The sequence below is a fragment of the Meriones unguiculatus genome, chromosome 10 (assembly GCF_030254825.1).
Source record: "Meriones unguiculatus strain TT.TT164.6M chromosome 10, Bangor_MerUng_6.1, whole genome shotgun sequence".
Classification (NCBI taxonomy): Eukaryota; Metazoa; Chordata; class Mammalia; order Rodentia; family Muridae; genus Meriones; species Meriones unguiculatus.
In genome coordinates, this window is record NC_083358.1 from 111,942,098 (window position 1) to 111,955,210 (window position 13,113).

At 42.3% G+C, this 13,113-nt stretch overlaps 1 protein-coding gene across 1 annotated transcript; it reads right to left on the bottom strand.

The window, feature by feature from the left end:
* Positions 1 to 8,587: 8,587 nt before the first annotated feature.
* LOC110544627 (speckle-type POZ protein-like) lies at positions 8,588 to 10,957 on the bottom strand. The gene is given in 2 exon segments (XM_060363323.1): positions 8,588 to 9,633; positions 10,900 to 10,957. Coding segments are annotated over 2 exon segments (1,104 nt in total).
* Positions 10,958 to 13,113: the final 2,156 nt, after the last annotated feature.

Sequence of the window (13,113 nt, forward strand, 5' to 3'; positions counted from 1 at the left end):
AGGAATATAGAATGGCAGAGAAACACTTAAAGAAATGCTCAACCTCACTAGCCATTAGGGAAATGCAAATCAAACCGACCCTAAGATTTCACCTTACACCCATCAGAATGGCCAAGATGAAAAACACAAATGACAACACATGTTGGAGAGGTTGTGGAGAAAGGGGAACCCTCCTCCACTGCTGGTGGGAATGTAATCTGGTACAACCACTTTGGAAGTTAATGGGGCGCTTTCTCAGACAATTAGGAATAGCGCTTCCTCAAGACCCAGCTATACCACTGCTAGGCATATACCCAAAATTTGCTCAAGTACACAATAAGGACATTTGCTCAACCATGTTTGGAGCAGCTTTATTTGTAATAGCCAGAACCTGGAAACAACCCAGATGTCCATCAACGGAGGAATGGATACAGAAATTGTGGTATTTTTACACAATGGTATACTACTCAGCAATCAAAAAGAAGTTTTAATATTTTATATAAACAGAGTTACAATCCTTATTGATTTTATAACCTCTCTTTTAAGACAGGACAGAAATTATGTAAAGTCTTAATATACTTAATAATTAATAATCAGACAACAAAATATATAGAACATGGTAAATTACATATTCAAAACAAAGAGACAAAACTACAAAATTTATTTTTACTTTTTTTGCTGGAATTTCAATGGAGGAACACCTTGCTACCTGTTGAATCCAATTTTTATAACCATAGAGGCTTGAAGTTTTTTTTTTAAACTGAGAATCTTGCTATTGCCTATTTAAGAGCTGCCTGCTTGCACAGAAGCCTTAAGTATTTCTTAAAACCTGTTTTATCCACTTCAGCAGTAATATCATTCTTAAGGTTGGGTACTATAAGGGCTGGCATTCCATATATAATCTCAAAGGGAGTTAACCCTAGATGGAAAGGAGAATTCCTAACCCTACAAAGGGCAAAGGGGAGGAGCATCACCCAGTTAGAGCCAGTCTCCGAGGTCCATTTAGTAGAGGTCTCTTTTAATGTTTTATTTATTTTCTCTATCTCTCCTGAAATTGGGACCTATATGCACAACACAATTTCCAATTTTCCCCTTATGGCAATCATCCTTAGGGCCTCTTGGACCCCATGACCTTAGTCTGGGACCTGGGTGCCCTCTTTTGACATTCTCTAAACCAGTAACCTTCCTCCTTGCAAGGTGCACATTGGTTCTTACCCAGTGGTGGTCTGTGTCATCCTTTGTATCCTTTGTCATTGGCTATTTGCTGATCTCTAAGATTTGGAACATTGCTTGGCCAGTAAGATCTTTGCCAGATCCCGATCTAGAGCACACTGATTAATGAAAGCTAAAGCAACCATATCTAGATGTCCAGGTTTCTCTGCATCTATATGTGCATAGGTGTGGATCTATATGTGCATAGGTGTGGAAGGCTTCACTAATCTTTTCAAAGGGGCAGCTGGAATTTCAACTGTTCCTGGTCTGACATCATACATCATGGCCAAATTAGTAGGATGTCTTGTGGCCACCTTGAGACCTGCCAATAGAGTCTGTAGGTAGAATAGGAGATGCTTCCTCCCTGCAGCCAAGTTGTAATCCCAATTGGGCCTCTTGTAGGGAAAGTGGTTGGGACTCCTGCAGTGTCTGGAACATTTTTGCATGCTCCTCTATGGCCGACAAAACTTTTAAAAACTGCTGACAATCATCCCAGGTGGGCTGATGGGAAAAAAAAAAAAACAGTTTCAAAGAGATCAATAAAATCCCTAGAATTGTCAGAGAACTTGGCATTCTGAGTTCTCCACTTATCTGTTTCCCCAGAGGGAGAGGCTGCCCAGTGGCTCTGGGTACTTAGCACTGGCCAGTTGGTGATTCCAACCTGTATAAAGGGGCTGGAGCCAGTTGGAGAGTGGGAGGAAGTCTGCATGGAGGGGGTGAAAAAATTATTTCCATAGGAGTCCCATACTGCAAAACAGAGTATAACGAGTGGGGGTGGGGCAAGGGAGCCAGGGCAATGGCCTCTGGTTTCAGAGAGCCTATGGAAGGAGGCTTGTAATTCAGGGTCAGAAAGGACTTGATCCATGGAGGTAGATGAATCACTATATCCTTCCAAACTACACTATAGGGCACTTGGTTTGGTTGCACACACCCTTTCTGAAAGACTATTTGCCACTGCAAGGAAGATGTGAAAGTGGAAAGTTCCTTCTGGCAGCCAGCCCACATTGAAGGTGGGCCATTCCAAGCTGCAAAAAGTCATCAATTTTTCTTTCCTCACATCAACTGAAAGACTGTGAGCTCTAGTCTTAACCTCAACAAAATGAGTCAGAACCAAGTCAAAGGGTTTGGAAATATTCTGTCTCATATTGTCAGTCATGCTATTCATCAGGAGAATTCAAGAAAATGAAAAGAAATAAAGAGGACAATTTCAACCAACAGTAAATCACAGAAAAAAGAAGCCGGCCATTTAAGGCAAAAGCAAAACTAAAGACAGTAAATCACAGCCTGTGCCTGGGCTAATATCCTGGGACAAAACTGAAATCACAGAAGTGAAAAGAGCTATGGCTTCAAACAGAAATTGAACCAAGCACCTTCAGGAAACCGTGAGACCACAAACAATTAATCACAGAAATGAAACAGTAACTCCTGGCACAACACCAAGCAAAACAAAATTAATCACATGCAGAGACAAAGTAAAACCAACAACCTGGCTTTTCCCGGACTTCTTTGCCACAGAAGTTTCAGAAAGGCTAAAACTGCTCCCCAGTCCACCTTCCCTGCCACAGAAGTTCTGGATGGATAAACTGATTGCTGATGAGAAAATGAGATGTCTCTGATGCCCCAACGAGCAGATGGCCATCTGGCTGTCTCCCCCAAGCCATACTCTGCGTCCTGACTGAAGGTTAATCAAAACCATATAACAAAAAACTTAAGACAGACAGACAACACAAAACATTTACCTGAAGGACTAAGCTCTCCGGGTCAGGGGTCCTAGAGATCCTGAGGGTTCCTGCTCAGGGAACCAATGTAATACCTGGATCATAGGACACTCAGAGACCACCAGGAGATGACTCATAAAGAGAGACTCATAAAGAGAGCTTTATTAGGATAGCAATCGAAATCAGGACCCAAGTCTCACTGACACAGCAGTAGAGAACTGGGATCCCAAGTTCTGAGTGAGCAGAGTTTTTAAAGGGAAAGATTGCAAGCAAGGGGTCTCCATGACAGAAAGCAGGTGGGTTCATGCCTTGACCTTACATGATTGGGTAAAAGCCATAGGGGAGAGGTGCTCATTTATATACTCACAATTGCTATTCTAAACTATATCTGAAACATTGGGGAGAATTTTCCTAACCAATTCTCCTTAATTTTTGCCAGGGAGATTGTCTCTATTTTTTACTAAGCTGTTATTCTGTGATATTTCCTGGAGGCCACTGCTAGAAGAGCTAACTTTGTTTTCTGCCAGGTGCACATTCTATGATATGTCCTAGTAGTTGAATTCAGCTCCCAGTCAAGAAGGCTCCTCATTTCAAAATGGAGTCACCAGGCTAACTTAAACTCTGTAAGGTCCCCAACATTAGGAGTCCCAAGTGTTAAGCTACTAGGGATCCTCATACCAGAAAAAACCACTGGTCATTAAAGAAATACAAAACTAACCGGAAACACACAAATACACACAAACCAATCACACATAATGTCACACACAGAGTGTTTAAAATTATTTTTTAAAATTTTATATAGGTTTCTTATTTCTTTTTCTCCATACTCCATTCCAATCCTTTGAACACCCCAACACCATGTAAGCGAGAGAAAGAATCAGCAGGAAAGGGGGCACAGTTCTTTCTTAGCTGCTTCTTGCTGGCTAGGGTTTTCATGTTCCTTGGAGCCAGTACAATCCTTCTTTCATGAGATCTCCATCCTCTTGTCTCACAACAGCCACCAGGAGCAGCAAGGGAGAAGCAGGAGCAGCGCTGTTCTCTGATCTTCACACTCTCTGGGCTCTTGTATTTATTCTCTCTCCAGATTCCTCAGGTTGAAACTACATGCAGAGAGCAAAGAGTGATTCTCAGAGCCTGAACAAAGCAGGTAGTCTGCTGCTGTGGACCATCTGAATCATGCCTACATCACCCATGTGGGACCAAAACAAAAACATGTTTATATCCACAACACAGAGACACACAGACACTCCATAAGACAACCATGGGTGGTCACCACACATTCATACACTAGAGCACACAGGGGGAACCCAGGGATGTGTCCTTCCTTTAAGCCCTGATCAGCATCAGTGTTGGGCCTCTCCTATGTGTCTACACAGAGGCATCATGACCAGACTCACCTCCAGAGCTGACAGACTAGGGGACTTTCTCCTTTGTTTCTTTGGGAGTAGAGGTGCCAAGAACTTGTGAACTTTTTGGGCAACAATTCATCAAGGCAGTCTAGGATACCTGGAACTCAGGTTGAGCACACCCCAGAAATTCCTTGACTGCTGCCCTCTTGGCAATTCAAGGGACTCTGAGAGCCCCAGCCCTTGAGGTTTGTCTCTGAAAACTCAGTGGAACCTCCATAAATTTATAACAGAAAATGTACCAAAATTTCTGTATCTAGACAGGAGCCTAGCATAAATGTCCTCTGAAAGGTTTCATCCAGAAGCAGATGTAAACAGGTGCAGAGACCTAGAGTCAAATAATAGGACAAGCTCTGGAACGTTTGTGGATGAGTGGGAGGAGGGTTTGAGGGGACTAGAGAGGTAAAGGACAGCAGAAAAAGGCATAAGGAATCAAAGAACCTAGGCCAATCTGGGTCCACAGGGTCTGGACCACCAACCAAAAAGCATGCACAGGCTGGCCCTACACCCCCTAAACAAATGTAGTAGATGTGCAGCTTGGAGATTGAGGGAATGTCAAGCCAGTGAGTGGACCAACTTCAATCACATCCCATGAGAGAGAGAGCAAACCCCTGACACTGTTAATGAAAATCTAACATGCTAGGACAACTGTCTTCTGAAAGACTGCATTCAGCAGCATACGGAAACAGAAGCAGAGACCTACAGTCAACTAATAGGCCAATATTTGGGAGTTGTGTGGAAGAGTGGGAGGGAGGTTTGCGGGAGCCAGACGGGTGAATGACAGCACAGAAGGCTTAGGGAAGCAAGTACCTGGGCCCAGGGGAGCTCACAGAGACACAACCACCAACCTAATAGCATGCAGGGGCTGGACCTAGACCACCTGCACATATGTAGCAGATGTGCAGCTTGGTCAGGATGTGGATTCTCTAACAATGGGAGTAGAGATTTATTGTTGCCTGCCTTTGGATCTTTTTTTTTCTAACAGGACTGCCTGGTCAAGCCTCAATAGGACATGTGCCCAGGACTACTTGACATTCCATGGGTATTGATATCCATGGGAGTTCTACCCTTCTCTGGGAATAAAGTGAGTGGGGAGAAAGAGAGGAGAAATGGAGAAGGAGGGGTTGAAAAGGGAAGAGTGAGGGGAAGTTCCCATCCTGATGAAAAGTCAATTAATAAATAAATTAATTAAGTAATTTAGTAATGAATGAAGGAAAAAGGAGTTGCAACAGTAGAACTCTATAATGCTTGTGAGAAATTATATGTTTGCAGAACAAAAGAACTGGACACCAGAGATGCTGGATCAAACCTAACAGAATCATTATTCAGCATGCTGAGATACTGACATTTGTTCTAGCATCTTACATGGTCCAGCATTCTGCTTGTTCCTGCCTCAACTGCTTCAATGGCTATTTTCTCATCAAAGCCTGCTCCCAAAAGAACTTTGAAGAAAGCTTCGAATTTTAACTGGTCCAGCATTTTAGACTGTTCCAAAAAGGACTTTTATTAAGCCTGAAATTTCTCAACATTCAAATGTTATTGGACCACAAATGTTATTGGTTGCTTAATTAACCATTTTTATTTGGGCCCCATACAGGATTTCTACATGTCTACAATGTCAGCTAGAAGAAAGTCATGAGAATGACGTCCAATTTTCCTTAAAAGGGGTTGGGTATGTTTTTGGTTGTTTGCTATGGCTACAAAATTTTATTGTCATTGGGAGATGTTTATTCAAAGTAAAACAAGGAATATACAAGGATATTTTCTAGAAATAGAAAAAAGGGTAGATTATTGAATCTACTCAACTTAAGGTTTTATTTGTTAATCCCAAATAAGGTTAATTTTAACTCTGGTATAGGATTTGGCATATTGATGAAAAATAAGTATTTTTAATACATTGGTATAAGCTTTAGTATATTGATAGAAAGTCAAGGCTACTTCCAATACTTTTAAACTACTATTAAAAGGTGGTTATGATATTAGGTATGCAAGTTAATTGTTAGTTATTCAACTCATAGTCATGTCAGACACTAGTCTAATTTATCACAGGAGTATACATCATAGGTTTAACAGATAGATATGATTTTGTGTACAAAGTGATTACATAAAGATAGGTAGTCTTCAAAAACTTCAGAGACCTACAAAATATGGCATTTAAAATGTTCTTATTATTTTAAAGATTCTTTGACAATGAGACAAGTCATTTCCTGGCAGCACCCCACCTACCTGAAAGAAGATAATGAGCATCGAAGAACCTCCATATGGAGATGGCTTCAAATGTGGCAAACAAGCCACTCAGATAAAGAAAATACCCTCGCTTCACAGCAGACAAATTCTGCCTAAAATGGGCAAGCTTAAATGCAGGACACATCAACTGCCAAACTCTGCCAAGACAGGGTAAGCAGTCCTAAATAGTTCCTGCTTCATGTATATGTCTGTCAAAATATTCTGAGCCAGATGGCTGAAGATGATGCTCCAACATTATAGAGAGTTATGGGTGACTGTTCAGCAGCAAACTGTCTCTGTCAATTTTTATTTTTTGGAAGCTGCTAACATGCACTTCCTATTTACTCTCATAACTAATTTTATTCCTTCTCAAGTCTCTGATGGGGTTGAAGACCAAATAGTTACAGTAACACATTTAAGCTTAAGTTGTTTAGAAGTTAAGAAATCTTTTCATATAGGTAATACCAATAAGGATAAAAGTTAATTTAGGTATAGAACTTAAAACTTTTCAAGATAGATAGGATAATCAGATACTTTCTCCTAAGATACCCTCTCCATGTGCTAAATACACATGGACTGGACATCGCACATGTAGATTTTACCTAACAGTTTTCATAATTTCATAATTATTATTGTATTGAAAGAAAAGGAGCCTTGTATTGGACTTAAAGGGGGAAATGTTGGTATAATGGTTTTTTTTTAATGTAAACAACTTATGCTTGTTCATTCAAATACTGATTTCTCCCCCACCACACCCCCAACTCTCTGGTTTCAATCCGAATATTGCATTGTGATACTCATTCTAAGCATCCTGTCTCAACTCTTGTGTTAACAAGACAAAATAAAGCAACTAGATACAATGTTGAGCAGGGAGGAGCCAGAGGACAGAAAAGAAGAGAGGAGCCAATAGGCAGGAGAGGAAAAGGAGGAGAAGGGGTGAAAGGAGAGCTAGGAGAGCAGAGCTGGAGGAGAGATCTTGGAGGACATGGAGCATGAACTAGACCTAAGATTTCACAAAAACCATGTTTAACGTGGGAAATCTAAATGTTAGGAAACTGATGGCTTGGAGGTTTAGGAGGGAGTAAAAATTGCCCAGCATTGTGTTCTAGGTTAAGTAAAAACCCAGTCTCTGTGTGGTGATTTGGTTATACAGCTATTTAAGATTAACAGCAAGCTTTATTAGAAGATAAATCAATAATAAATATTAATCAACTCATACAACAAGCAGTAGACACTAAGTGCTAAGAAAGAGGAGAAAGGGTTTAATAGGGAGGGGGCACTGAGGAGTCTGCACAAACACCCACAGCTGAGCAGAGCTGGATGCACTAAACTTGAGTTCCCTGAACATATAAACCTCATAAACCCACAACTGACTTCATCATCTTTTCTATTTTATATTTTATTTGTAAAGTTTTATAAAAAGAGATATATGTGCCTGTGGAGGCAACAAATTGCCTCAGATCCTGTGTATGTCCAGTTACAGATGGTTGAAACCTCTCCTGTGTGTGCTTGGAAGCATCCAGGTGTCCTCTGCAAGAGCAACAGGTGCTCTTCCCAACTGAGTTATCACTCCAGTCCTTACAAACTGAGCTTAAAAAAAGTCTTTGTTTTTCTATTATAATATGACTATAGGTTCATGATTGTTTTCCCATTTGCTCTGAGTCCCTCTTCAAGGGTTCTACTCAATGCAGCCGAGACACATCCCCACATCCCACACCCAGCCAAAAGAACCCCTGAGAGATATGTTTGTTGCAATCAACTAAGTTCAATCTCAGTTTCCAACTTATGGGATAACTATCAAACTAGTACAGCATCAAGGTAGATACGAGGTAGAATAACCCAGAGTCCAGGGCTGTTCAGCGGGCCATCATTCCACCTTCCTCACAACTGTTTAAAATCCTGAGCCACATGCTGTCCTTCCTGAGATTCATTGTAAACGTGCCAGCAATACCATAGTCTACCTGGGAGTCTCTGGTAACAACAATGGCTGAAACTTTAGGAAGACAGATGTAGATCACAAGGAAGCAGGTACTAGGATCTCTCTCCTCAGATGTTTGAGAGGATATTCAGGAAGGGCCTCTGTGCAGAAGCCAGGGCATGGAATGCTTCAGCCAGCAAGTGGGGATGGAAATCCACCATGACCTTCCACCCCAAGGTCTCAGAGACCTCAGAAGCATGAAGTGTAATGAAATCTAGTGTCTGCATTTTCAGCTGCTCTGCACTGTGGAGGTCAGCCAGGATGAGAGTGTGAGAGGCATTCTCCACGAAGAGGTCCCTGCAGAGGGCATCCTCACACATGACCTTCAAGCTCTCCAGGCCATACCTGTCAGCAGCTGCCAGCACATCAGTGGCCATGGTGTGGAGGTTTGGTGCCTTCCCTGTGTAAATGAAGCCCATCATCTCCTTGAAGACCTGAGGCTCCAGGTCCTTGATCTCAACTCGGTTCTTTTGCCCCTCCTCCAAATCATGTTAAAACATGGCTCTGAAAACTGGAGAGCGAGCTGCTAAGATAGCCTTGTGAGCCCAGAATTCCTGACCAGATACCAAGAGACAGCAGTCTCTGAAGAGGGAATTCTCCCACAGCTCTCCTAGCTCATCTGTCAAAGAGCAGCTTGGAACCTTGATTGCAGATGTCTGTCCAGAATTACTAAAGATATCTTGGCCCATACTCACCTTGCAGAAGAGAGTGAGCCTCCCATTAGGGAGTAGCCATTGGGCCTGGGACAAGAGGAAATCTCGAGGTATGAACTTTTTGAATCCCCTGTGTTGGTATGGCAGGAAACTATTGACACCTTGGCTCTCCACATTATTTCTTTTCTCCCCATTGGCATCTAAGATCCAAAACTGGAACTTTGCCCAAGTGGGGCTCTTTGGACAGCTGAGCAACACCAGGTAAACTGAAAGGTAATCTCTGCTTTCTTCATCGAACACATTCAGGTATAGTGTGAAAAACCATTTTACTTGGTCATTGTCTCCTGAAGAGAAAACTGGACTTCTAATAACTTCCCTCATTCCCTCCAGATAAAAACATAAGTTGCTGATGCTCCACTTATAGGAAAATGTCTTGATGGTGATATGTGTGGAGCCCCAAGCTGTCAGCTGCCAGGTCCTCTAACATTTCTGCTGGAGGTAGTTTAGAAGTTAAACTGGATCAAAAGAAAAAACAAAAAGAGCTAGGATTATTTTCTCTTCACCCTGCAGGACACAATTACAAATAATTATTAAAATTTAGGTTCAAAAACTACTAGGTTCTCCCTTCTATGACTTTGGAAATTTGTATCTCTTTGAATATCTAAATTTGAATATTAGTCAGAGAAGTTAGCCCTGTTCACAGGCTACAGCTAAATTGTGTGTGTGTTTGTGTGTGATGATACTTAGGTCAACGGTTTCTAGTTTGGACCAACATATCCAACTTCTGAAGAGTGGAAAATTTTAGAGACACTCATTTCATACATGTTGTATTAGTCAGGATCCTGTAGAGTAACAGAACACATAGAATATACCTCTCTTTCTATGAAAAATTGTTATCATGACAATGACTTACAACCTGCAGTCTACCTAATCCCACAACAGTTAAAGCCAATACTTACTTAATCCACAAGGCTAGCAGTCTCAGCTGGTCTCCAGAAAATGCTGGACTTCTGAAGAAGTAGACTCTAATGCCAGTGAAGTGATCCACTTGCTATCAAGGAGAGGGCAAGCAGGCAAAGACACAGGTATCCTTCTTCCATGTGCTTATATAGGCCTGCAGCAGAAGGCATGGCCCAATCAGATGAGTGTCTTCTAGCTCCAAGATCTGGATTAAAGATGTGTGTGTTTTCCAACCTCAAACATCTGTGTTTGAACTGGGTGTACCTACTTCATGTCAAGTAAAAGCTTCTAAGAGGTGTGCCCTCCCAGTATGAACTATACTTAGTTCCAGAAGTTGTCCTGTTGGGAACAAAGATCCACATCACAATTGTTGTGCTTACCTTGATGAAGTCAGTATCTGTCCAGCTATTGTTTACCCTTGTGATGGTGATACACTCATCCCTGCCAAGAACTTAATCAGAAAAAGGGTGTTTTCTCTACCTTGTCAGGGATCTGAGGGTTCATAGCATGGAGGACAGGTAGAAGACCTCATATATGGTGTGCAGGAAGAAGAGCTGGGAAGCTGTGAATGTGGGATCATTCTTTCTGCCTTTTATTCCAAAGAGACAAGCAGACTGTGTGATGGCTTCCCCCGTTTTGTTGCTGCTCTTATACTTTTCCCTCAGAGAATCCTCCTTGGAAATATTTTCCCAGCTCTAATTGAGGGTGTGGTTTATGAATATTCTAAGAGCTTCTTGATTCAATCATAGGATTCAGCTTCTCAGTACCTGATGTTCTGCATCCTCCACTGGTGAATTCTGTCCTCTTCAACCTTAGAACTGCCATGCTTCCTCTGCTGGGCCTTAGTAGTGAGAGTAGGCAGGTTTCCAAAGCTGCAGCATGTAGTCAGCAGAACCCAAGACTGGGCTTTGTGATGTTTCCCATTCTGTAAAGTGATGTGTAAAATGCTGCCTACATCTCTTTTCTCTCCTCAGTTCTTCACATCTTGGAGTGACTCACTAAGCCTAGAGAACACAGAAATAGTTTTTGAGATTCAATCACCTCAAGAGTTCCCAGCCCATCTCCTGTGAGTCTGGCTCCAATGCTGCTCATCCCTCAGTACAGCATAAATCACTCAATTGGTTTTGATCCTTTGACTTTTGGCTCCTTAGTTAGACTTCTTGTTAGACTTCTTGTGTGTCTTTACTCACTGTTTCCCAGGTGGCTTTAGGGTTAGGGTAACTGGTACCTGCTTGCTCAAATCTGCCCTTTGAATGTTTGTAGGTGATCAATGCAAGCCACCTCATTTGCAAGAAATGTACTCATATTTTTCACCCTGTGCACAGAAGACTGGAGAGTGGGAGAGCTGCAATCCTCTGGAGCAGGAAGCTTGGGCTCTGATTATAAAGTTTCTCATTCTTAGAGTGAGAAAGGGGAAGGTGCTCTTTGTGAGATGTTCTGAGAAGTGACTGACAAAAAGAATTCAGGTCCATAACAGGAGGGGCCACAAGTATTAAGCCACTAGGGTCCTCATACCAGAGAAAACCACTGGTCATTAAAGAAATACAAAACTGACCTGAAACACACACACAAACTCACACACAGAGTGTTTAAAATTATTTTTTAACTTTTTTTTACGTTTCTTGTATCTTTTTCTCCCTACTCCATTCCAATACTTTGAACACCCCAACACTATGTAGGAGAGAGAAAGGGTCAGCAGGAAAGGGGACACAGTTCTTTCCTGCTAGTTAGGGTTGTTAGATTCCTTGGAGCCAGTACAATCCTTTCATGAGATATCCATCCTCTTGTCTCACAACAGCCACCAGGAGCAGCAACGGGAAGCAGGAGCAGTGTTGTTCTTCTCTGATCTTCACACTCTCTGGGCTCTTGTATTTATTCTCTCCCCAGAATCCTCAGATTGAAACTCCCTGCAGCTGGCAAAGAGTGATTCTCAGAACCTGAACAAAGCAGGTAGTCTGCTGCTGTGGACCATCTGAATCAGTCCCACATCTCCCAAGTGGGACCAAAACAAAAGCATGTTCATATCCACAACACAGAGACACACAGACACTCTATAAGACAACCATGGGTGGCTACCACACATTCATACACTAGAGTACACAGAGGGAACCCAGGGATGTGTCCTTCCATTAAGTAGCCCTGATCAGCATCAGTGTAGGGCCTCTCCTATGTGTCTACACAGAGGTGCCATGACCAGACTAACCATGAGATTAACAGAGCAGGTTACTTTCTCATTTGTTTCACTGGGAGTGGAGGTGTCAAATCCTTGTGAAGTTTTTTTGTTTTGTTTTTTTTTCAATGCAGTTTATTCAGGAACCTTGAACAATCATCTGACCCTGGGGAAAGCCAGCCCACAGCTTAAATAGCCTCTGGGTAGCCAACCCCAGCGTGCCATGTGGGCAATGCAGATAGGTCCACATACCTGGAAGCAAGCCAGATCCTTGGCCTTAGCCAAATGTGGAGTTGTTCGTGACAGAGAGCACTCACCATCGGGAAGATGGAAGGCGGAAACCAGCTCCATCTTTAAGGCACAGCATTACGCAGCTCTCTGCAGTTCCCCCTTTTTGTTTTAGACGCATCAGGGAAGAGTAGAGGTCTGATCTCTGATATTAGAAATAAATTGGGACTTTGTACTGATGTTCATTTAGGTGTCATCCACCCAAAGAGCATCAGACCCGTCCGATCCTTGTGAAGTTTTAAGCAACAATTCATCAAGGGAGTCTTGGGTACCTGGAACTCAGGTTGAGCACTCCCTAGGAATTCCTTGACTGTTGCACACTTGCCAATTCAAGGGACTCTGAGAGCCCCAGCCCTTGAGGTTTGTCCCTGGAAACTCAATGCAACTTCCATAAATTTATCACAGAAAGTGTACCCCAATTTCTCTATCCATTCGTCCGTTGAGGGACATCTGGGTTGTTTCCAGGTTCTAACTGTTATGAATAAAGCTGCTACGAACATGGTTGAGCAAATGTCCTTGTTGG